The sequence below is a fragment of the Plutella xylostella genome, chromosome 27 (assembly GCF_932276165.1).
Source record: "Plutella xylostella chromosome 27, ilPluXylo3.1, whole genome shotgun sequence".
Classification (NCBI taxonomy): domain Eukaryota; kingdom Metazoa; phylum Arthropoda; class Insecta; order Lepidoptera; family Plutellidae; genus Plutella; species Plutella xylostella.
This window is the reverse complement of record NC_064007.1, coordinates 4831216-4855244: the sequence shown is the minus strand read 5'-3', so window position 1 is coordinate 4855244 and position 24029 is coordinate 4831216. Positions and strand designations below refer to the sequence as shown.

Here is a 24029-nt window from a genome sequence, read left to right as displayed (position 1 = left end):
AGGTTATTAAATTATAAATAAAACGTCGTATGACTCAGCCTAAATTCGAAGGTTATTTTGATTGATTCTTATAGGACTTAACTTGTCAGATTTTTTGACAAATGCAACTCTAGGATTAAGAGCTTAGGGAGTCTGATAAGATTCCGCCAAACATTATTGATATTCTGGTTCGTTCAAGCTATTTCTGTAAAGAGTGTTTAAAAATCAATCTTATCGGTCGATAAGAAGGTCCAATGTCCATCAGTTGGCATCACGCTTTCTCTGTTGGACATAGGTCCCTCCAAATGAGTCTCACTGCACTGTCCTCATATAGTAGGAATAACTCAACGGATATCGGTTATTCGACAGATGTCAGCAAATTGCGTCTACATCTAAATATTTTGAGTTTCCCTAGAAAGAGCATTTAGGAAGCTTTAAAGTTCTATGTCAAAAATAATAATTCCAAGTAGGTCACTATTTTTATTAGCGTAGGTATGACACTTCACGGATAGCTTACCTACAAGATATACCATTAAAGGTATGTTGAGAATTGACACCCGGAGGTTTAAAAAAAAAAACAGGACAGTTAATATCGTTATCTAAGCCCAGCTTCAACACGTAATGAGTGATGTTGAACACACTAGTGGCAATTTGACATTGATAAACAGATATCCGTCAGATAACGAAGATTAGCTTACAGATAAACCGCCTGATAAGTTGTACCTGTCGTGTCACACGTTAGGTTTATGTGACGATTTTGGTATCGAAGAAATGATTACAGTCTGGGACAAAGAAACCTGACTTCAGAGAGAGAATGCTACTGACCAGTAAATCAGTTTGACCCTAAGACTTGCAGGTCAAAGAAGAATAGTAGAATAAATGTGTGTAGATACATTCTTCAGCTCACTTCTTTCACCTTTTCGACGACGACATATGCACAAACTCAATAACTAATAGTTATTAATTACGGCCATTCAATTCAATATCTAGCTATGCAGCGAAAAAGCTGCAATTAAAACTGTAATAGATCGGCAACATGACAAATTCTGGTCATGCTCACAGTTTTTTCCCAAACGCATGTCACCTGCCGCATTTATCAGATGTAGATATGAACCATTAAGGTCCTTTAAGAGCTTACTTTAATTACACAACACGGCACATTGAAACACCCTGTCTACGGCACTCAAGACAAATGACTCGCAGAAAAGTGTGCATCTTAAAAAACCTAATAAAAACTAAACAGCCTACGGAACTGCAACCAATCTTAATTACACGTGATAAAGGTGATTTTAGATTGTCCGTTCCGAAGAGGCATGTTTATTTTTTGTTTCTTATTATTTAAATATTTATAGTGTATAAGTGGGTTCGCGTGTCACATAACATTGAGTGTCGATGTTTTTAATGTAGGGCTGTCCTTTTAATTTAAAACATTGGTTTTTTAAGTGTTCTGTTATTGTTTGTTAAAAACGATTAGGTTGTGATATGATGTTTTGACGTTGTTAATTTAAATATTTAAGCACAAGTGTATCGTGTTATATTAAATTACCAATCTTGCGCTTGATATCAAAAAATTCAAATGTTCTCGATAGACACGACAATCGGACTCGAAAAAAAGACAAATAAATAATACATACGATATATCTCTATCTACAATTTATCGAGTTATAAGTTAACTGCTAGATATAGGGCGGATATAGGCATCTGGATATGAACTGAAGCTATCTGTTCCCATCCCTTGATAGCCAAGTTTTTTAATCGTTTTTTTTTTGCGGAATGGAATTAAGATGCCACAAATATATATTTTAAGAGACAATAAAACGTTTAATAAATGCTTCTAATTAATAAGTTTTGATATCGTTATTACAATAATTTTACGGCAGAACTTTATTGACTTCTTTTATTGTCATTCCTGTTTCATTTTCTTATCTACAGTTAAAGGACGTAAAAACATAGCTAATGCTACCATGTTAGATGTTTTCGATGCGAATGCATGACTTTTGCATCATCATCATCATTGTCAGTCCTCACTCGTGGCTGGTGATGATATGCTCAAGGAACGCCAGAACTGTCTTCAGCCGTCCTATCGCAATAGCAGCCTTCCTGGGCTATCAGCGACTGACAATTAATCTGGCTCATCCTTGGCTCATCCTTTCCCCACGGTGGCAAACGTTAGTCCAAGAAGACCTAACCACTACACCGGCTGCCTTTCTAAGAACTACGTAAACTTTATACTTGACCACAAATACTTTTTTTTTATAAAACACCTTCATTTTTATTACCATCGCGACAACGCCTGTTTGTATGATTAATAAAGGGCAAATACAAAGTAGAGTTTTTTTTTCGCCCCGCCCAGTCATCGAACCTGGGACAGTTACGTTGGACATCAATTACATTGACTTAAAAGGACCTTAATTACTCTTTATCTTGGCATCTAGAAACTCGTTGGTCGTACGGCGCATGTCATTCGCAGAGGCATTTTCATTGGATTTTTTTTGTGTTCTTTATTTTCACTTTTGTTGGCAAATTGTTTACTCAAAGATGAAAATAGGAGTGTCCCACTTAAGTGAATCGACCTAAGCCTAATTTTGCAAGAATATAAGGTTGTATTCTCCTCTTAAGTGCACTTACCTGTGTCAGAAGAATCCGCTCTAAAAACAAAATAATTAATTCCTAGCAACGTAGCATACCACGTATCTGATAGAGAACACCCTTAAACAAGTCAAATCATAGTATGATGGCATGGTGTTGTAGCTTTTTCTGTTAGTGATCGGTTATCGCGAAGCCAAACTAAGTAACATTTACGAAGTTGTGTCAAATTCAATGCATTTTTAATCCTAAAATCGTTGTCAAAACAAGTTCGCTATAGGGGGGCTGACCCTCGTTCAGTCATCCAATACCTATGTACCTATTCCAGGATAAAACCTATATTTTGTTACCTTATTTTACGATTTTTAGGATACTTTTCAGCTGTTAACTGACAGACTATTAGTGAGGAATAATACTTTGAACTGCCTCAAGCATTGGCACTGCTGGTAATTGATTGCCTCGAGCCTGAGCTGTCAGTACGTCATATGCTGTTTGGAACATTTTGTGCATTTGTTAAAACTTTTTCTTCATGTTTGACCACTTTTTACAGTGGGGTTTTGGCGCTTTACAGTGTGTTATTAATAAAAATGCAGCATTCTGAACAAAAAAATGTTTTATACAACGTCATAGGTCGTTATAAGTCACGTGATTTTGTGGTGTAAAGAAATTTTGGAATATCATGAATTTCCAAAATGTCTTCAGAATGAGCCCGCGTCACCCTTTCGGCTTACCCTGTACTTATATCTTTACCCTTCTACACTTATTATAAGGTCCTGACAGCAAATTGAATATTCCCATAATGCAGGTTGCTAGATCAAACTCACATATCCTGGGAAGCTGCCATAGCAATCTATCATTTTCACGATCCGAGATCCCAGCCCTATCTTTTTCTCGTAGTGAGATAAACTACGGTCATTACGAGAAGGGCATCCAATGATCGTGTCTACAATCGTAAAAAAAATACGATGCTTCGATTGAAAAGAAATACGTATTAATTTTCGCGCACATTATGTCGAGCCGTAGCGAGCCGGAGAAATCACTCGTATGTGTTTTATATGAAGACTAGATGCTACACGCTAACGCCGCTTTGCCTAAAAAGTTTTCACAGTCTAAATTACTAAGCATCAGATAAAAGATAGAATCGATACAAGCTATAAATATACTGAATTTCATTTTGATGTAAGTTAAATAATAACCGTTAAATACCGAACACCCGTGAAATAACACAAAATCAAATCAAACAACGCAATCACTAAACACCACTTACAGGGGGCTATTAAGGCACACGCACGACAAATTGGGGTAAGTTTCGATTACCGGATCCCCCTAATACGTTCGATTGGGGTAAACTGATTCGTTCTTATCCAATTACGGCCTGAGCACCGGTCAAGAGATCCGAGAGGGCCTATTCTCATGGTGAGAAGATAAGTTGTTGTTGTGTGTTGACCACAAACCTTGTAAAGGTACTCCACAACTGGGGGGTACTTATGTAAATTTTATGAAAAATATATGATGGAACAGTTTTTTTTTTCATAATAATGGTCATACACGGCCATTGGAACTCAAACTAGGTACGCTGAACGCCACACAGCAGATTTTAGAAAACGAAAACTTATAATTTCGTGAAAGACCGAATGCCACTATTTAAACAAATTTATAGCTTCTCTGGCATTTGAACCTAGAACCTTCAGAACATAAGCCTGCTATATCACTACACCATTTGTAACTGTCAGAAAGTATTATTATTTATTAAAATATGTTTTTTTCTTGTTTCAGGAAAAGTCTGGCGAGCCTTACTCCGGTAAATTATCGGTGAAATCGGACTTAAGTCCTGTCTTCGGTAAGTACCGACCTTTACGGATTATCATTTGACACAAATACGTCGTCAGACGTCTTATAAGACTTTTAGCGGTTAATAATTTAAAAGGTTTATGACAAAGTGTTAAAAAGTATACAGGGTGTTGCAAAAAGGGTATATCAAGTCGAAACCAGCATGTGCAGCATGTTATATCTAAGCCCGGGAAAGAAGTCAGAATCTCAAAATACGTTACCGTTTTTGAGTAATTAACGTCCAAAGTTTTACTCGAAAACTGGGTACCAACAACCCTATCGTGACACAGTGACCTACATATCAACGAGTGTCAACGACCTTATAAAATCACGTACCTATGGAAACCAATCCGTTCATTTTTAAATAATTTATTCTTTAAGTCCGCGCTACACTCGCGCCGCGAAAGCGTAAAATGCGAGTTCACGCCGGTATTTATTTTTACTTGTCTCTAATTTTACGTAAATAATAGACAGTGAAAAAAAAGACTTAGTAAAACTATTTTTTCTGTTTATTTAATTGGGTTATGAAATCCGACGAAATAAAACCGGCCAAGTGCGAGTCGGGCTCGCGCACAAAGGGTTCCGTAGCAAATTACAGTTAAATCAACCTATCTCAAAAACTATAAGAGATACTTTGATCAAACCAAAAATCGTTGAAAGAGTTAATTAGCATGCATCACCTCTATTTTTTTTAGAATTTTATACCCCGTAGTTATAAAAATAGAGGGGGGGGGACATACTTTTTACGACTTTGAGAGCTGATATCTCAAAAACCGTTCACTTTAAGAAAAATGTTTTTTAGAAAACTTTATATCATTTTAAAAGACCTTTCCATTGATACCCCACACGGGTATGTACATCGAAAAAAAAAATTTCATCCCTCAGTTACATGTATGGGGGGCCCCACCCCCAATTCTTTTTTTTACTATTTAGTGTCATATTTTTGTAGCGGTTCATACAACACATATTCCCATCAAATTTCATCACTGTAGTACTTATAGTTTCCGAGTAAATCGGCTGTGACAGACGGACAGACGGACAGACGGACAGACGGACATGACGAAACTATAAGGGTTCCGTTTTTGCCATTTTGGCTACGGAACCCTAAAAATGCCGGAAACGGGAACGGGTCTTCGACTTACTGGCAATGGCAACATCGTAGATTATTTTCTCTATTGGCAACAAGGCAACAATATGGCAACGGGTGGAAAAATTGCTTTCTGCTTTTTAGGGTTCCGTAGCCAAAATGGCAAAAACGGAACCCTTATAGTTTCGTCATGTCCGTCTGTCCGTCTGTCCGTCTGTCACAGCCGATTTACTCGGAAACTATAAGTACTACAGTGATGAAATTTGATGGGAATATGTGTTGTATGAACCGCTACAAAAATATGACACTAAATAGTAAAAAAAAGAATTGGGGGTGGGGCCCCCCATACATGTAACTGAGGGATGAAATTTTTTTTTTCGATGTACATACCCGTGTGGGGTATCAATGGAAAGGTCTTTTAAAATGATATAAAGTTTTCTAAAAAACATTTTTCTTAAAGTGAACGGTTTTTGAGATATCAGCTCTCAAAGTCGTAAAAAGTATGTCCCCCCCCCTCTATTTTTATAACTACGGGGTATAAAATTCTAAAAAAAATAGAGGTGATGCATGCTAATTAACTCTTTCAACGATTTTTGGTTTGATCAAAGTATCTCTTATAGTTTTTGAGATAGGTTGATTTAACTGTAATTTTGCTGCTACGGAACCCTTTGTGCGCGAGCCCGACTCGCACTTGGCCGGTTTTTTTATGTTTACTAAATAATATTACTAGTAACTAATTTGGAAGTTCATAGGAATAATTATAATCGAGATTCAGTGCGGATTTAAACTTTAGCATAATTAAACAGAAACACTTGGAACTTACACAAGTCTGACCGATTTAACCTTTTTCTCGTGGTTCAAGTGTTTTGTTATTTTTCGTGTTAAGTATTACTTCAAAACAGTTAGTATTGTGAAAGTGGAATGTGATTAATGTGATTATTTGAGGCTGCGGTGGTTCATCAGATGTCTGTGAAGAGTTGAAGATGTAGTGTTGTGTTTGTTGTGGAAAAGGATTGTTGTGAAAATGGATTGAACTTTGGAATTAACTAGGTATGTTTTTCTTTGATTGTATCCCAAGAATGTTCTTGTTGCAATGTTTCAAAACTAGGGAGGTATAACGTACAAATTCCAAACATACTCTTGTGTTTCTAATCAGTAATATTTCTAATTTGCGGCCTCCGATTTGTCATATGTTTTTGAGGTTATGTTTTTGTTTACAATAAACACGTCAGCTTTTGACGTAATGATATTAGAACGTAGGGTTGCCAAAAACGATACAGACTAAAATATGGATAAAATTTTGTATGGGACGATAAAAATGTCGTGCGCCCGATTCCAACATCGAAAACGTTATCTCCGGGATAAGTTGTGTGGACCCCTTTCGGCTTAATATACCAATTTTGCAACACCCTGTATAATTAAGTGCACACTTTACGGTTCATATAGGACTTTAGAAACGATACGTAAATATATTGAAAGTGATACGTATAGTATGAACGTAACATAAATTGTATGTAGATTCAATTCATTAAAACTGCTAAAACAATATACCTACATATAATATGTGATTTAAATTACACGAATTTAACTTCAAAATAATCAATCAAACACAATCTGTTTGGGTGTTTGCGTGAGAGAGAAACTGACCAACATGTAGGCTTATTCGATTCAAAGGCTTCATAGGTATTACCACGAGGAAGGCTGGTCATTATGTGAGAATTATGTGTGTTTTATCGCCTTCTTATAATCATCTGTCACTATAGTTACAATATTTTCGTATAATTTCGTCCCGTCCCTCCTCTTTGCTAGAGATGGGACATGGTGATTGGTTTCGGCTAGCGAGTCAATGGTTTCGTGAGTTTATAATTAAATTTGTATTTTTTATTGCATCATAGATCAAATGCGTATCATTCGTGCAATGCTTGTTACATGATTTTGAAAATCCATACATTACTAAAATAACCATAATAATTAATAATTATTTGTTTGACAAACTTTAAAGCCACTTTTTTACAGTAACTTTGTTTCAAATTTAATAAATGAAGCTAGGCTAGTAGAAAACAAATCTCAAAAATATAAATGAAGCCCCCTCTCTGATTAGAATTTCATATTATTTATAAGTACATATTATTATATTTTTTCACCGCACCCAAAAGCTACACCCTACAACCGAATCCAAAAAATTACCCGCTAGACTATCCGAATGAACCAGCCCATCCCTAGCTCCTCTCCGGGGCTCGTTATTTGTTGTTATTAGTGTTGTTTTTTATTATTTTTCCCCGGGATGTTTCGAGAACTGGTTCCGAGGCGTCTAATCTGATCAGCTCGCCACGACTCCGGGCCGCTTTCGGATTGGGTGAAAAAACTCACGTACGGCCCAAGTTGGGAATGCCAGCGGAATGAGGATAGGAACTATATTTTTTTGTACTTAATTTTCTTTTTTAATTATTGAAATATTAGAAAAAATGCCTCCTAAACACACTCTGATCTCGAAATATTGCCACATAATTGTGTCCCGGACTTCCTGTAATAGAAATTAAATTGTTAATAGTTTTAAGTAGTGTCGATGAGACTAGGTCAGATAAACCCATCATAGCTAAGCTGTTTCTTATCTTTTCCATACATATAAGACTATAATGATTGTCATAATCATAAACATCTTCTATTTTAATGTAAAATGTTTTAATTGGTTCAATACCGTGAATACATATTGTTTTGCGACTACGGGACGCAAAAGGTTAATAATAATTTTACTCAGACTCTTTTCCATTGGACCACGCAAACCCCGTCATTGTTAGTTATTGGTCAAGGAACCTGTGCAGTGTTAATAAGTGCCTATAACGGCCCGTACGGAGCGTTAAATAGGGAATCCACGCTCGAAATACAACTTACATTATGGGATACTGCTTGTGATTATGATTTGTAGTCTTTTTGTAGTTTTACGCCTCCCAACTAAGGATAGGATAGGAGATAAGGAAGTATTACGGATGTTTTATTACTATTTAGGTTAAAAATACTTTAAAAATTGTGTAGACAAAGATTTTAAGAGACTGGTATAAGACATCCTTATTCCGAGCTGAAAACAAACCCATTGATTGCCGACCTCCTATAGGAAAAGAAAGATCTTAAATTAAGTAGGTATATATATAGTCTGTAGTATTTTTAGGACCAGGTATATCAATAAAACTGTTACACTTTCATAAGTACTATTAAGTACCTAAGTTGTTTACATTTTTCAGTAGACACGTTATCTAGAATGTGTTACAATGAATTACAGAAATCAAGATAAGAATAAGTTATCACTTTTGTATCAAACTGCGAAACCTATTAGAAACAGGAAGTGGTTTTAATAAATATTTCACAAACACATAACTTTACAACCGACCATAATAATAATCTTAATCATATACCTACCTACTAACCACACAAATTATTTAACATTAAGGAGATTGAATAATAAGATTAACAGCCTTGAATTCCTGAACTAAATATCGTGAATATGTAATATATTAAATATATTATTTTGCAGTAGTATTTGTGTGTGAAGTGTTGAAAGCGAGCTGCGAGCCGCTGAACTTAGCTGGACCAAAGAGTGTAGTACTATTTGACCGTGGCCAGAAGTACAGCCGAACATAGCCGGAAGTGGCGGATGCTAGTGGAGACCCTCTGCACCTCTGGGGTGCCATAGGACTGCAAGTACTGAAACACATTTGTGTGGATATAAATACCCATCGTAGAGCTGGGTGTATAAGTCTCGCACATCGCACCACTTCCAGCATTCTGTCAGCGGCTTACAACAATCCCTCAGACTACACCTAATTGCATACTTTCCACTGTAAAGTAAATAAAACCTTAACAAAAAATCCGCCTACCTGGGGGTCTCAGGTTCGGATCCGTCGAAGGCTTGTTAAAATGTTGCGGTCAAGGCGAGAAGGCGTAGATTCGGCGTTTTTTTGAAGATATCATTTATTATTAAGATAATGATATTGGTGGTTTGAGTCATATGTTTTGAGTGTTGCTTGTTAAAGTTCTGGGCGGGAATTCTTTGGAAAACTTTGAATCAAGAGTAGATTGACGTAATACAAAGTTTCTGTGAGCTGTGGCACTTAATTCAACGAGATACAGTCGTGGTTAGAGCACCAGGGGCTCTGACATATCGTTTTCATGAAGCTTCAGAAAAAGGCACCTTACCCGTAACGATGTAAACCTTATAATGGCACTTCTGATCCAACATAGTTAAAAACGCGCGAAAAACAGAAAAAAACCCTACAACACAATCGGTTCATCCGTTCACACTTACCGCCTGAAACGGTAGCCGAGACCAACCCTTCTAACTTTCACTAAGCACACCGTCTCACGCCTGTATGTATAGTTGTATACCTACCTACGTCTGTATATACAAGTGTTGGGGCATCGTCCGCCTTCAAATATTAGTTTAGGTGGACCCACCGCGGTATGGTTCTGTTCTACGAATTACAGAGTTAGGGTTCCGTAGATGATATATTTGAAATAGGTGTTGGAAGGAGGAGGTTAGATTTGTGAAGCCACAGGCAAAAGGTTGCGTGTGCTACTGTAATGCTGCGCATTTGAATGTGTCAGTTTTTTATAAAGACTGGTCTGGATAGGTACAATATTGTATTTAGGTTTCTTCATTAAGCAGCAACAAGTTTTGACTGTAAGAAAAAATGCGGTATTTTTATATATGACATAAAAAATTCAAAAATAAATTAAGATCTTATTTTTTTTATAATAACTTATTCTGATTCTAAAATAATGATTAAAGAAAATAATACTGGTATATCGCGGGCTGTGAAACCCTTAAAATAACTTCACGTATGAGAAGATAAATGATACGAACCGAAGGAGTAGCAGAAACGATAATTATAATAATTACGTTTTTGTTAAAATATAAATATAATTAATCGATACCTCAGCCGAAATCTCGATTACCTATTTAATTTGATTGACGTGTGCAATTTGCCAACAGACCTTGTGAAAAGTAGTTTTTTTTAAATACGCCTTTTTGGTAGTTAACCTGTTTTGTGAAACTAGATTATCGATTTAATTTGTTTGTATTGGCTGCTTTTATTAAATGACAGGATCAGTTGCCAATCTCCATGTATATGTGCATTGACTAATTACCTAAATGAATTTTTAAAAAATAAAAAAAAAAAGTATTTTTTATTTAATTTTTAAGTCGAATATTTTGGTCAGAAGGGTTATATTAGCTTTACGATAGATTTTAGTAAAGCTAGAGTCTTCCTCCGCAGACTATTTGCAAACTTTCCAGGAAAGATCCGGATTGGATAAGTTTGAGTTTGATTTAAGACCGGTATGCTGCGATCTAACAATAAGATCTATCTGGAGATATTTTAGGTTATCCGATAACGTCAACAAGTAAACGAAGCGTGGGAGACAGGCCTTTTTGTTCTAGCCTTCTAGCATATTGGAAATAAAAAATATATATTTTTTTTTGAAATACACAAGTTTATTATAGTTTCTTTTTTTGGCGGACAGTACCATTTTTGCAATAGCCTGTATAGCTAATATACCTATATTTTTTCTCTATCTTGAATCTAAGTAGCTAGACTTACCTGGCCGTATAATTATGCTATCTATTGACCTCAAAAGTCTATCGTAAATTGCGATATCTGCGGACGGATCCTGGCGACTTTTAACCGGTCAGAGCTCGAACCCGCGACCGCCGGAGCGTGGCCTTGCGCATAATTTATATGCAATTAATGCTCTTTGTAATACTCTTATTTATCTCCTTTTCGCACACTATGTTACTGTTTGTTTTTACCTTTATTAGGTTCTAAGGAAGGCATAATCGTCGTTGACGTGATATGCAGCAGACGTACGAAATATTTAGTTTCAAGAGCGACAAAAAGAATAAAATATACATAGGTACACTGTTCTATGCATTTCTAATTTTATTATGTACCTACGCTAAGAAGCTCTCCTAAATATGTTAGTATTCATCATAGTTCTAATGCTTTCTCCGACACTCCACCGCCCTTCAAAAAAAGGCCTCACTCTATAATTTGTAAAACAAAGTGTAAAATCCATTACGGAACTAAGTCGCGTAGAGTCATCAAAGTAATTCCACGGCTGGAAATTACTGACAAATTGAAAAGGCGTCAGCATAATGCTCGTGCGGCGGGAACACTGCCGTGGAATGTCCTCGCTACTTCTGGACTCCTGGTACATTTTTATGAATTTCCTAAACTGTATTAAATAAAAAATATCTAAAATGTGTTCACTATTATAAATAAATATGTGGGGACATCTCACACACGGCCATCCGACCCCAAGCTAGGCAGAACCTGTGTTATGGGTGTCGGACAGCTGATATATCTACAGTCTACACAAATACATAGATAGATACATACTAAATATAAATATCAACACTCAAGACCCGAGTACAAATATCTGTCTTTAAACAAATATCTGCCCCAGCCGGAAATCGAACCCGGGACCTTCGGCATAGCAGTCAGCTACCATTATGGGCGCTACGCTACCACAGACAGATACAAGTTATACTTATGACACCCTTTTTTCTCCGTCGGGGGTTAGTAATGTAAGGCTGATTTGTCTTCTAAAAAAACTACATTAGACGAAATTATATAATGAAGAAGTTCCAGTGACATATGTAACGGCAATGGCAGATGGAACGTTTTCATTGCACGCGAGTACATTTCATTAAAAACCGTTTCAGTCGAGACGGTCTAAATTTATGATCAACGTCTGGGTTTTTTTTGGACCTGGTTCCTTTGTTTGTTTGTTTAATTGTTCGGTACTTATTTACACATATAAGGTTATAGGTATAATTAATAAGTAGGTATATCATGTGTTGCAATAGGGTGATTTAGGTCAATACTGCCCTAGCGTCACCACCCCATCTAAAACTTAAAAAAATGTTTTCCTGACTTCAAAGCTTTCGAAATTCAAAAAGGTTTAAACCGTCTCCATACTTTGTTCTCTGTCTAGGGTGCTCGCACAATTACTCGTACAAATGACTCTCGGTGCAGTATAATTTTCTCGTCTGGGTTCCCCCTCCCGCACCCCTTTAGGGGGGCTTCTTCGGTATCGCTCATTGGATGTAAAATGGATCTGATTTAAATATGTGTGGATGTAGATGAAGCTGCGAGCTGGAGCATTGTGCTGACATAAATAATAACTATACAGGGTGGATTAAGTGCACGGAAAACACACTGTTGTAAAATAAGCGTACGAAAAGTTTGAAGTGCTTTTATCGTATGTATTATCGCATTATATGGAGCTTAACGTAAATAACGTGTTTTTTAGATTAAACCGTGACATAATTATATTTAAAACATTAAGTTGAGAACTGTAGGATGACCGCAGGCACTCTTATCATTCAATCAAATGCTCATGAAATACACTTTAATTGCACCACGAACCGAAATTACAAAACATAAACTTAAAAATAAAACAATACACAGAGGACTATTGCTCATAGCAATCTCTACCTGACAACCTAGTAGGACATCATACTAGAGTTTGCCTTCGTACTCGTACTTACATAGTCTCACAATCTGCGTATTTACGTATACGCGTATAACAATGACATAAATATTGTAAACTGAAGTGTTTTGAAAAAAAAATATCTTTTTGTCTGTGTATATGATAATAAACTCTATTCTATTTTTCCTAATGTGTTGATGTAATTTTCAGGGAAGCTCGAGCCTCACGCGGCGGCCGGCTTCAACATGGGCTACCTGGTGGCGCCGTACCCCTACCCCAACGGGGGGGCGCACCCCCTCCCCGTGTCTATGGTGAGTCATAGTTATAAGTTTTTTTTTGTCACATTGAATTTTTTTCTTCTCAAAGATATTGATTAGACAATAACAAGTAAACAGTCTTATTACTGTGTTACTATCAAAATAAAACATTGTTTAATAGGAGTCTAAATCAAAATTTGACACATTTGTAAGGCTTCTGACGGCCAAATGATAGCGTTTAGAATTTGTCTAAATACGTATTGATGGTAAGGCCCTTAGATTGAGTACAAAAATGCATAATCCGGTCTACCTTGAAAGTGAAGAGTTTTTTTTAAAGCCTATTTATTTTCTTATACTGCTGAGGCCTCCTCTTTTTTGGGAGTTATACCAACTAAATATAAAATGCGTAAAACAAGTTTACAAGCTTATTAAACGCAAGTTGTTTAATCTTAACTTACGAACATTAATATAGGGTAGTACTATGTATTTTGCTAAAGTTGCTTCTCTGCTAAACAACATCAGGGGAAAGAATCATGGTGCGTTGTTCAAAGTTATTTTATTCAGGAATAATATTGTATGTCATGTATTTACCTATAACTTTTGTTACCTATACGTACGTACCTCTAAATGAAGAAGCCACTGATCGGCTACCCATCTAAGCTATGCCTTCATCAAAGTTACTCAACTTGGCAAAATTTTCTTAACCACTTTATTAGGCAGCAATTTTATTTAAAACTGTTAGTCTATAGTTATTAAATTAACTCGATGACAAATTTCACTTACTGATTCCATTAGGACTTGCATCTATTTTTATTGTGAGATAATTTCCACGCCACGTGTTCGGGAATCGAACTCGGGACGCGCCGGAAACGTTAACACAAACAGTTTTTATTTCTGTCTTCATCCTGTAGCTATCGGTCTTCGGTCTGTGTACTGTCGAGTACTAAACTTGATACAAAGTTAAAGTCTGGATAACTTAAGCAACCAAACATAGTTTTAAAATTTATTATGGTTCAATAAGTAAAAATTGACATTTTATATTGAATGTTTTTATTTGTCGTTTGAAACTTTTCGATTCGTTCTTTTAATTGAATTATCCTAGTTCGTTAGCAACTTTTGTTTCCAACTGTACTCGCCGCCATTTATGACTTAGTCCGGTTTTAATTGCATCTTTATATGACCATAAACTATCTCCATGTCTAGTTTTTAGTATGATAGTCCTATCCTCCTTATATAAACATTTAACTGTTCATATTACGCCTCTACACTATTTTTATACTGATAAATAATATTGTGAGTTAGCTAGATATATTTTTCTCTACTCATACAAAATAAAATAAACAAAGAGAAAACCAATTTTCTTCCTCGAAGTGCAAATCCGAAGCGGAACTAAAAATTTCAAATTTAGAATTCAATGATTCGAAAATCAAACTGCCGTCGCCGTCGCTCCACGTCAATAACGTTCGATACCTAACCCCAGTACGCATGCACCGAGCGCGCCATTCAAATCCTTCGCCGTTCCGCAAGACGGGAAAAAAGAAAATGCGAAACTTGAAACGCAACAGGTGGACATACGACCGTCTCATTCTTTTCTATGGGGTTTTAAGTTGCGTCTCTGTTGTGCGGAAGCCGCCCCTACGGTCGCCGCCCTCGCTTCGGGGCGGGAAATTCAAATGAAGGAGAGGGGGAGGGTTGGAAATGGGTTTCTTTTTTCTCTCGGGGTGTTTTAGGATTTTTGTCTAGGTGAATGCGGACAGCAATTTCGGGGTCGCTTGCGGCCGCTCCGCTGTGGACGCGTTTTAGAACTAAATTTTTTTGAAAATGGAAGGCGTTTTAAAATAAAAAGAATTGTTTTTTTTTAGCAAATTATTATCTATCTGTGAATGGCTTGAGGATTGGTTTCTGTATAAGTAATGTGAAGATTCAATTGAGATTCGTGTTATTTTCCATCAGACAGTTCGAGCAAAACTTATTGATAAATTGTAAATAAATGGCAATGTATCAGTATCACTAGTTTATATAATGGACATGCTTCTCATAGGTCATGGCCCGGACTACTGTACACGATATTTATATCAAATAATTACCCTTTTTAATATATAAAAATATATAGCATATTAGTACTGTTAGCAAAATACACTATACTTTTTCATTGCTCGCGAGTATAATATATAATTTAATCACTGATTTAGATCCTAAAACACTAATTTGCAACACTAACATCTACATACTAGTACACACCCATACCAACGCACAGGACAATAAAGCACATTTATCATCACGCTGTATCTGAGGCACGAGTGCGCCGTGAGAGCACCCTGTACATGATAACGTTTTTAAACTACCGCCTGTATTCAGGTTAACGACAGTTAGAGGAATATATAGTATAGGTAAGTTAAAGTCGTGGTTTTTTGAAACTGTGTTTTTCTGTCTAAACTTATTTATTATACCTATGTAGTAACAATTAACATGTTTAGTTACTTTTGCATTTTTTAGATCATCCTTAGTATTTGCCTCCTATAGTCTGCCATTACCTTCATAGATAGGGAGTCAGCGACTGACGCTTTAAGCATTAAGTCCATCTGATTGTAAAACATTCTTTGTAAATTGTACAGTAAAAGTATTAAAAATAAATAAATAGGCATAATTATCAAAACAACTGTGAATCACTGTATTACATTACATCTAACAAAGGGTTACCTTTCCTATGGTTTCAGTTTCTTTGCAGATGTAATTCACAAACAACAAACCTTCTCAATTTTTACAACTTAAATCCACAGAGAATTAAGTTCTGAAGAGTTCTGAATAAGAAAATGTTGTTTGTAGACAATGCGAACGGAACAAAAGCTCGCTCCTTCAGCAATTGCTGTGATTCCCGAAGCCATAGAGGTGATACTCTGTTCCTTATAAATAATAATTAAGTAATAATTAACTTCATAGCTTTGCCTCCAATTGGAGGGTTTTTCTTGGGAGTTTTGGGACAAAAAAAGGCTATGCCAGTCTCCTTTTTATGTCTTCTCCTCCAAAAGTAGATTACTAAATATACCTACATGAATACTAACCTATACTAGACGTACACTAGGTGTATAGGTAGGTAATCTACGAGCTAATGATAATGTTGACTATTAATACTAAAATTGCTTTAATCATAGAAACACAATTTTCAATTCAGTGTACCTAACTATTTCTCAATATCTTTAAAAGTTGCAACATTTCTCAAATATCGACCGTCGCGTCGCGAGCCATCATTATAAAATCTCCGGTTTCCCTTTCAGCGAACCACCCCAGAAATATACAAGTTGCGCGCGAGCTCCGTCGATACAGAATAAAATTCCGTACGGGAAAATCATTACATACGCCCCGGTAATTCGGATTTCGACCCCCAGGGGGGGGACCCCCTAACCTCGCTGCATCTCATTTTCAAATACCTACCTAACAACTAAGTCGCGGATCCAACGCCACTGCAATTCTAACTTTATTCCGAGAAAAACTAGGCTGCATTCCCACCGGCAGCGCGCGCGACACGCCAATTGTTGCTTTGAGTTTATGGCGGTAAAGATAGAATTTCTTCCGCTCACCAAATTCGGAGGGTGGGGAGGAGGGGGAGGGGGAGGCTTTCCACTGAATAATAGAGGGGAGATTTCCTCTCTTATTTTTTCGTGAATTTTTTATTTAAGAAAGGGATAAGATTTTAATGTGGGCTCTGCTCTTTTATTACTTGCGATTGTGAGATATACCCCTATTGTTGGGCGCCCTGATGCGTGTGGGTTTTCTGCTTAAAGTATTTTGTGTGGATATTGCGCGGGGTGCGGCGGAGTGTGGAGTTATGGCCTTAATGACGTTTTTTCGTACATCTCGAGAGATGGCCGCGACGGCGAATCTCGAGAACGCTTTTATTTTAATCATTTCGAGATTACGTTTTAGCTTTTAGGTCGGATTCGTAACGGGAATGTTTTTTTTAAAGAAACAATGTAATAAACAGAATCCGATTGCAGATTACTTTTTACCCGACTGCCGAAGGAGGAGGGTAATGTTTTTCCTAATATTTTATCTAGCTGTAAGTATAACAAATTGCAACTGGCACTAACAATGAGACGTCATAAAACTGTAGTTAACACTGAATATAGTTACAAAAGGAAAAACCAAATATGGTGTGATGATTCAGTTGAACTTCATCGCTGTTCTCGGAATCATTATAATTAAAATGTAAAGCAATAAATTATGTCGGAAATAGTGAAAGATTCCAGTTATCTTTTGTCGAGTTAGACCACCTAATATTTAATAATTAGAAGTTAGAACTCAAAAGTTGACGAGTTTTATCTAACACACGGGATATTAATACAGAGATAAAGGATGTCAATACTGTAATGTAATCTAAAACTAAAACAATGAACAAACTAAAATAGGATTGGTCCCATACAAATGATGTCAGTAAAATCACAGGAAAATTATAAGTATAATGCGATTTAAAAAACGTGTTGCAAAAAGTCGCGCTATTAAAAATCGCAGTCCGCTCAGGCCCTAAGGAACATACAATGCGACACCGATACCGAACAAACACATACACTAAGTCATACTTAACGGACGTTAATGTGCCGACAAAGAAAATGTATTAATTTATTCATACTTCCGAATTGGTGGTTCAAAGGAATCGTGATGTATGGTCCAAGGCTCAAGCCAAACGAGCAGCTGTACGTTTAGTAAAAACTTCCAACTTACTTTTGCAAACTACCTACAGTTTTATTACTAGACTTCCTAATTTAAAACCGCTTTTTATAAAATCTAAACCTTTTTACGTTGAAATATTTCCATAATTTCATAACTCCTTTTCCCGGAAAACTGAAGCCGACAAGCCAAAGCGAAGCTCACAGAAAGAAGTTAGTGCTTACCTCATCAGTAAAAACTTCCGTTTTACGATGCGTATGCGAAACAGTTTCGAAAAGATCCTTTAATCTATAATCTTCCGCTACCGCTTATTGCTGCCTCTCATGGCTTACGCCGTACATTATTCAGTAGCATTGTCACAGAGTCCATACAGTGGGTTCAAGGGCACAGAAGATACATGAGCCAAACGGAAGCACCGGTAATAATTCAATACATATTTTTATTATTACCACATACTTACACAAAGTGCTAGGTTTTAATTCACGTATAATTTATATACTGTAATATTTTCCTTAATACATTTCATCGTCATATAAGCTATATTCTATAGAGCGAAATGCGGGTGCGAAAACGAAAACCTCTGACTTCTAAAGGTTTCTAATAATTTGTTTCACGACTATGACAAACACATTCCGAATATCTAGATTTCGAGGCTACCTAAGACCGCAAACTGTTCTAACCGAGTAATTATTCTCAGCTTGATTGACACAAGGGGATGAAGGGAGAACTAGGGGTAGGAAGGGAGGGGGGGGGGACAGTAATACTTTTAAAAGCATCCCCCTTTCGTCGGAAGAATGCTTTGAAGATCCCATTGTGTGTGTACGGCGACAGAAGTACTGACGAGTGGAGACCTAGTTTTTACTGGGTGAATCTTGTTTGAGAATTTAGTGGCGTCTAAATGTAGGTTTACGATACAATAGTTTAGAGATACTGGTACAACAAGACCCATATAATGTATTACAAGGGTAGGGTGAAGGTGTGATATGATGGGGCCGTGCTTTCTAAATACAAATGTTTATCCCTTTGTACCTGTTTATTAATTTCGATAAGATGCCACACAACCTAGTCCACCATTCTCTGTCTAGTTCATTGTTAGTAACTGTGCGTCTTTATGGACAGTGAAAACAACATAATTATTCTTAAAACCACAACACATGTAGTCTATTCAAAGGGCACACGCACTTGAAGCAGTTGAAGGTAATAGACACAACAACTCGGGTATATCTTTTTTATTGACCAAAACCCACAATACAGAGCCTTTATTAAAATCCTTCTCCAATGCATTTCAACCGTTTCGTCGAGGAGTAGTAATTGCCTGGAACTCCAATTTCCATCCCCCCCTTTTTACCCCCCTAGGGATGGGGAAAGGGTAGAACGGTGGTCCAGTAGTGTGAACCCAAACTTGAAGAAACTAGGAAAGTACCAGGAAATAAAAGTCTAGAAAACAATCGGTTCTTGATTATTTCACGACTAAATTATGTATTCACGTTCATGTGTATTGATTTTAAAAAAAATAATGTTATTGCAATGTTTAAGTTACTTTTTCGCACATAAATTATCGTAAATACTTACAGTAATTTTATTTTCCTAACGTACTTACATATGCATAATAACAAACAGTACTGTTACTTCTGTATACTTAGACTAGGGAGGCAGGAGTGGGGTAAAGGGGGGGGCCTCTCGTCTCGTATATCAGCATTCTAGTCTGCATCCCAGGATGGTATTCACGATCTAATCTAGATTTTGCAGGTACGTTTTGTCATATTGGATCTACATAACGTTTTGCTCTGTGCTGTGCCTAGGGGTAGTGGATATGAGAGGATAGAGCTTTCTGTGTTTGTGTATATCACCTTTTGTAGAAAAATAATATTTTTATAAGTTTTTATTTATTCTTATTCTATTTTTAAAATGGTCTGTCGTAAAGTTACTAAAATAATCGCCAACCTTCCTACTACAAAGTCTCAAATCAAAAATAACTATTGTATTCAACATATCAACCAAATGATTATGATATTAAATTCATATCCACCTCAATTTCAATAGCAATTGTAAACATACAAGCCCTTTCATAAGCACTTGAAAACTGCGGATTAACCCTAACCCTATCAGATACAGAATAGCCCTTAAATGCGCGTTCAATTTCACACTATAACCGCACAAGTGTTGCTAAAAACTCAAATATTCTATCCAATTTGAAAGCACCCTTCCCTTACCCCCGGGCTTGTGAAAAAATGAATTATGACGATTATAACCACTCATTCCCCATTGTGTATAACTAATCGCCAACTAAACTGCACACACAGCCCACTAGATGGCGCAGCCAAAAAAACTACATAAATTTTATGCCAGGTTAAATCTATTATGAGTGGGGATTAAGTTATGAGTAATATTTCCATTTGTGTTATTACGGAGGGGATATAGTTGGTTTATAACGAGATATTTGACGCCTTTTCGGATCGCGTGCGGTCCGGGTGCGGCCATTTTGCCGCATAACCCGTGATTATAGCCATTATGCTCTCATCTCGTTGTGATTACGTGTTTTAATGTTTGTTTTATCGCCGCTCCGAGATGATGCTTTAGTGATTTGAAGTGTCTATAATTATGTGCTAGTCGTTTAACCTTCAAAGTATTCGTTGGACGAGTTCCGGCTTTAAATACGCTATCGAGATGTCTTGTAAGTTTCGACTCTGAAATTACAAGTCATTTCTATTAAATTGCTTCACAACCTAAGCCGTAGTCAGCTGGGACAAGGAAAATAATGTAAACATCAAACGAAAGAGGCACTCACCACATTTCATGTTTCCATCGAATCAGAGCGGCATTTTCCCTATCATACATAATACAGCAGTCCCTCTTAAGAAAAAATGCATCGCAAACCACATTTTTCGGTGTCCCAGAGGTGCAAGATATTAATTCTAATGGAATCGATCGCAATGGGCAAAGCAGAGAGTCCCGAAGGGCCTTGTGACCTCTAATGTGCCCATTCTCCAGGAAAGAGGATTATGTTAGATGTTGTCATATCTTTGAGCCTATTAACATAATTCGGTGTCGAGATTTCGATGGTTCTTTTTCTGTGGTCAGCCCGTGTGTGGTCTACGCGGTGACATGTTATGAGTAGTTATGACAGATTATTTTTATTTATACTTGGTGTTGAAATAACAGATTAGACTAAATTAAGTTCAAATTATGTTTTACAAAGTTGGCAAATAAGACACATCAACAAAATAACACGGGCAAATATAAGTTGAATGCTATTTAAGTTACGGATACGTTTATGACTGCAAAAAAACTGCAAATAATATACAAATGCAAACAGTAAATAGCATGTTATGCGCACGCTACCGCAATAGGGTAATAAGCTACCAATTGAACCCATCATGAAAGAGCTAACAAAATATTTAAGTTAACTTTAAAATGATGGCAACACAAATTATGCTGGGTCAACATTGTTTAAGGGTGAACCTGCCTCACACCAGCATGAATCGAAGAGTGTATGTGCTAAATGAGTATAAAAGAATCGAATAGTATTAGGTAATGAAAACCCTCAGTCTTTCAGATGTACAACAAATTACCTAGTAACTTATGGTTTGGGTGACATTCCTTATTGAAAATAATCCATTTGCTTTTATCTTTCGAATATGCCTGTTCATAAGGCAAAAATAACACTGAACAATGATTATTCAAATTCACTGGTTATCCATATCAATATCCATGGCAAATAATTTATCAATAACAATTTTATTATCATAACAAAAAAAAGCAGGGTTAGTCTACCCTTAAGTGAACATTACCGTGCCATTGGTAAGCAACGTTAGTTTTCCCATAAAAGGTCTACTTTTACATTTAATATTTAGACGTTCAGTATGACATGCTTAACATTTGTGCCTCGTGGTACAAATGTAATTGGAGCTATTAAGGTTAATAATGTCAATATTAGTCTTACCCCATTTCTATTTTACTTACCTTGCAGTCATACGAAGTGTATTTTTATGGCATTGTTAAATTGCGAAATAACGTGTTAGTGGATATACAAATAAGTACCTACATATAACAAATAATATTTAAGTACACATGTAAATCTTTTGCTATATCAAGCAGTGAGTGACCACGTAAATCTCATTTTTATTTGTATTTTTGTCCCTACAGAGCCATAAGCACGCTAAGTTACTTTTTTAAAACGTAAAAACCAGCGAAAACCGTAACATTTTCTACGACCACTTAAGAGGCATTCCTGTAATTGAGCACTCACAACACAACGCAACAATCCAGCCCTCATACAGCCCACATTATCTGCAAAAATCGATTTGCCCATATTTGTCGTTAATTATAGTCACGGCGCCCTTTCCGCCCGGCCTGGTCTGAATGCGATTTAGAATACCCCCCCTGGTCCAATTACTGGGTTCTCGAGGCCCTTTTCCCCCACCCTTTTTTAGATCCGGACCCGCTTTAATGACCTCTTGAGGCACCGATGTTCATTTGTCGCGGTTTTTTTAATTGTATATTTTTTGGAATGCGACTTTAGAGGAGTTTTAACAGAGTCGGCTATGAGTACCTAATACCTAATCAATATTTAGAGTTTTTATTTAGCTGTGTGAGTTATAATGTTTTGGATATTTTCGTTTCTATTGTAGAAATTGAAAGCTAAAAACGAAACTGGCTAAAACTCGATCAACAAGCGTCGAATGGAGCAAGATACTGCGAACTCTATGTCATGTTTCGGCATAAGAAGATTTATGATGATTATTGACATTATTGTATAAGTTGAAAATGGCAATATCAAACCAATCAATTTTCCAATACTTTGAAATAAATTTTATTCAAAAACGTGCTATTTGTTCGTTTTATCCTAAAGTCTACATTAAAAGCTCTTCTCTATTAGAATTGCGTATTAACAAATGGTCCCCCTTGTATTCGCTGACATATCAATTCTTCCGCGGAGGGGTCCTATTCTATTGTACTCCTGTTTTGGCTCCACTAATTTCGACAAGCCAGCATTTTGTCTACGCTTTCAACTTCATTAATTAAAGCTTCATAATGTACTATAATCTGAAATATTTGAAAAATATACCTAGAGTAGGTAATTTCTTCCGAAAACCCATGTTTGTAATATTTAAATTTATATTTATTTTATACATTATAAATAATAATATGAATAAAATATGTTTTAATAAAATAAATCAATGCCTAAAGTATTAAAAAAGTTAAGAACCATGCCTTATTTATATTTTTACGGTAAAAAAAGACACACGTCAATAAGAAACTCATCACAAAGTGTTTTTTATTGGACAAGATTCGAACCTGCTACCCCTGCGTGTGATGCGCCCGATGAGTCTGAATATGACATCCAAAAAGGGCAACTATATTTAATATCGCATAAATATTTCACAAAAGAATTCATGAAGCGATTCATATTTAGGGGTGTGTTATTGATATTAAATTGTTTGGTTACGGTATTTAGAGATATAGCGAGAAAAATGTTATATTTTTATATTTTTTATATTAAATTTAGAGGATTTATAAGGTATTCTAATGAACAATAGTAATATTTTTTAGAGTTGTAAGAGTGATTTTTAATACAGACCTGTGACTCCATCTTACGTGAACGACAGCTTGTGTAATTTTAGGCTAAGAATTCTCATATTCACTATATGAAAAAAACTCAGCACTAATTTTGTCCATCCATACAATAACCTATTGTCTAAGTCTATTCAATCAAGTGGGCCCCATTGCAAACAACCGTAGCGTCCCTAATGGCACAATCAAATACTGGGACAGATGTAGGCCGACTGCCGCCCGCCCAACCGATGACAAATTTGCGATATTACATACGGATTAATGTCTACAGCATTTTTTAGTCCAATTGTCTTTTTTGAATCACCCCATTCTGGCCTTTCACCCTAAACCCAACCTTACTGCACTGACTACTAAGCTTAAATCCTTATGCAGCATTCCTGGATAGCAGCGACTGATCGCAAAGGGTGATTCTGAATGCTTAGATGGCATCCGTACGATAGTTATCATAATCCCTACATTGATGTGATGTGATGACACATGTCGTTCTAAAATGCCCTTTTAAACTTTTTGGATGTCGTTTTTTGTTTTGTTTCTAAAGTCCGAAGGTTAAGAGTGGTTTTGGA

The 24029-nt window shown here is 36.4% G+C and overlaps 1 protein-coding gene across 11 annotated transcripts in view; it reads left to right on the top strand.

Moving 5' to 3' along the window:
- LOC105381194 (protein pangolin, isoforms A/H/I/S) overlaps nt 1–24029 on the top strand; it is a 105037-nt gene that overhangs the window by 35184 nt on the left and 45824 nt on the right. For all 11 annotated transcript variants that reach the window (XM_038110193.2, XM_038110197.2, XM_038110194.2 and 8 more), the window contains exons 3-4: nt 4342–4405; nt 13181–13281. In XM_038110193.2, the coding sequence (XP_037966121.2) occupies nt 4342–4405; nt 13181–13281 (165 nt within the window). The remainder of the gene's footprint in view (nt 1–4341; nt 4406–13180; nt 13282–24029) is intronic.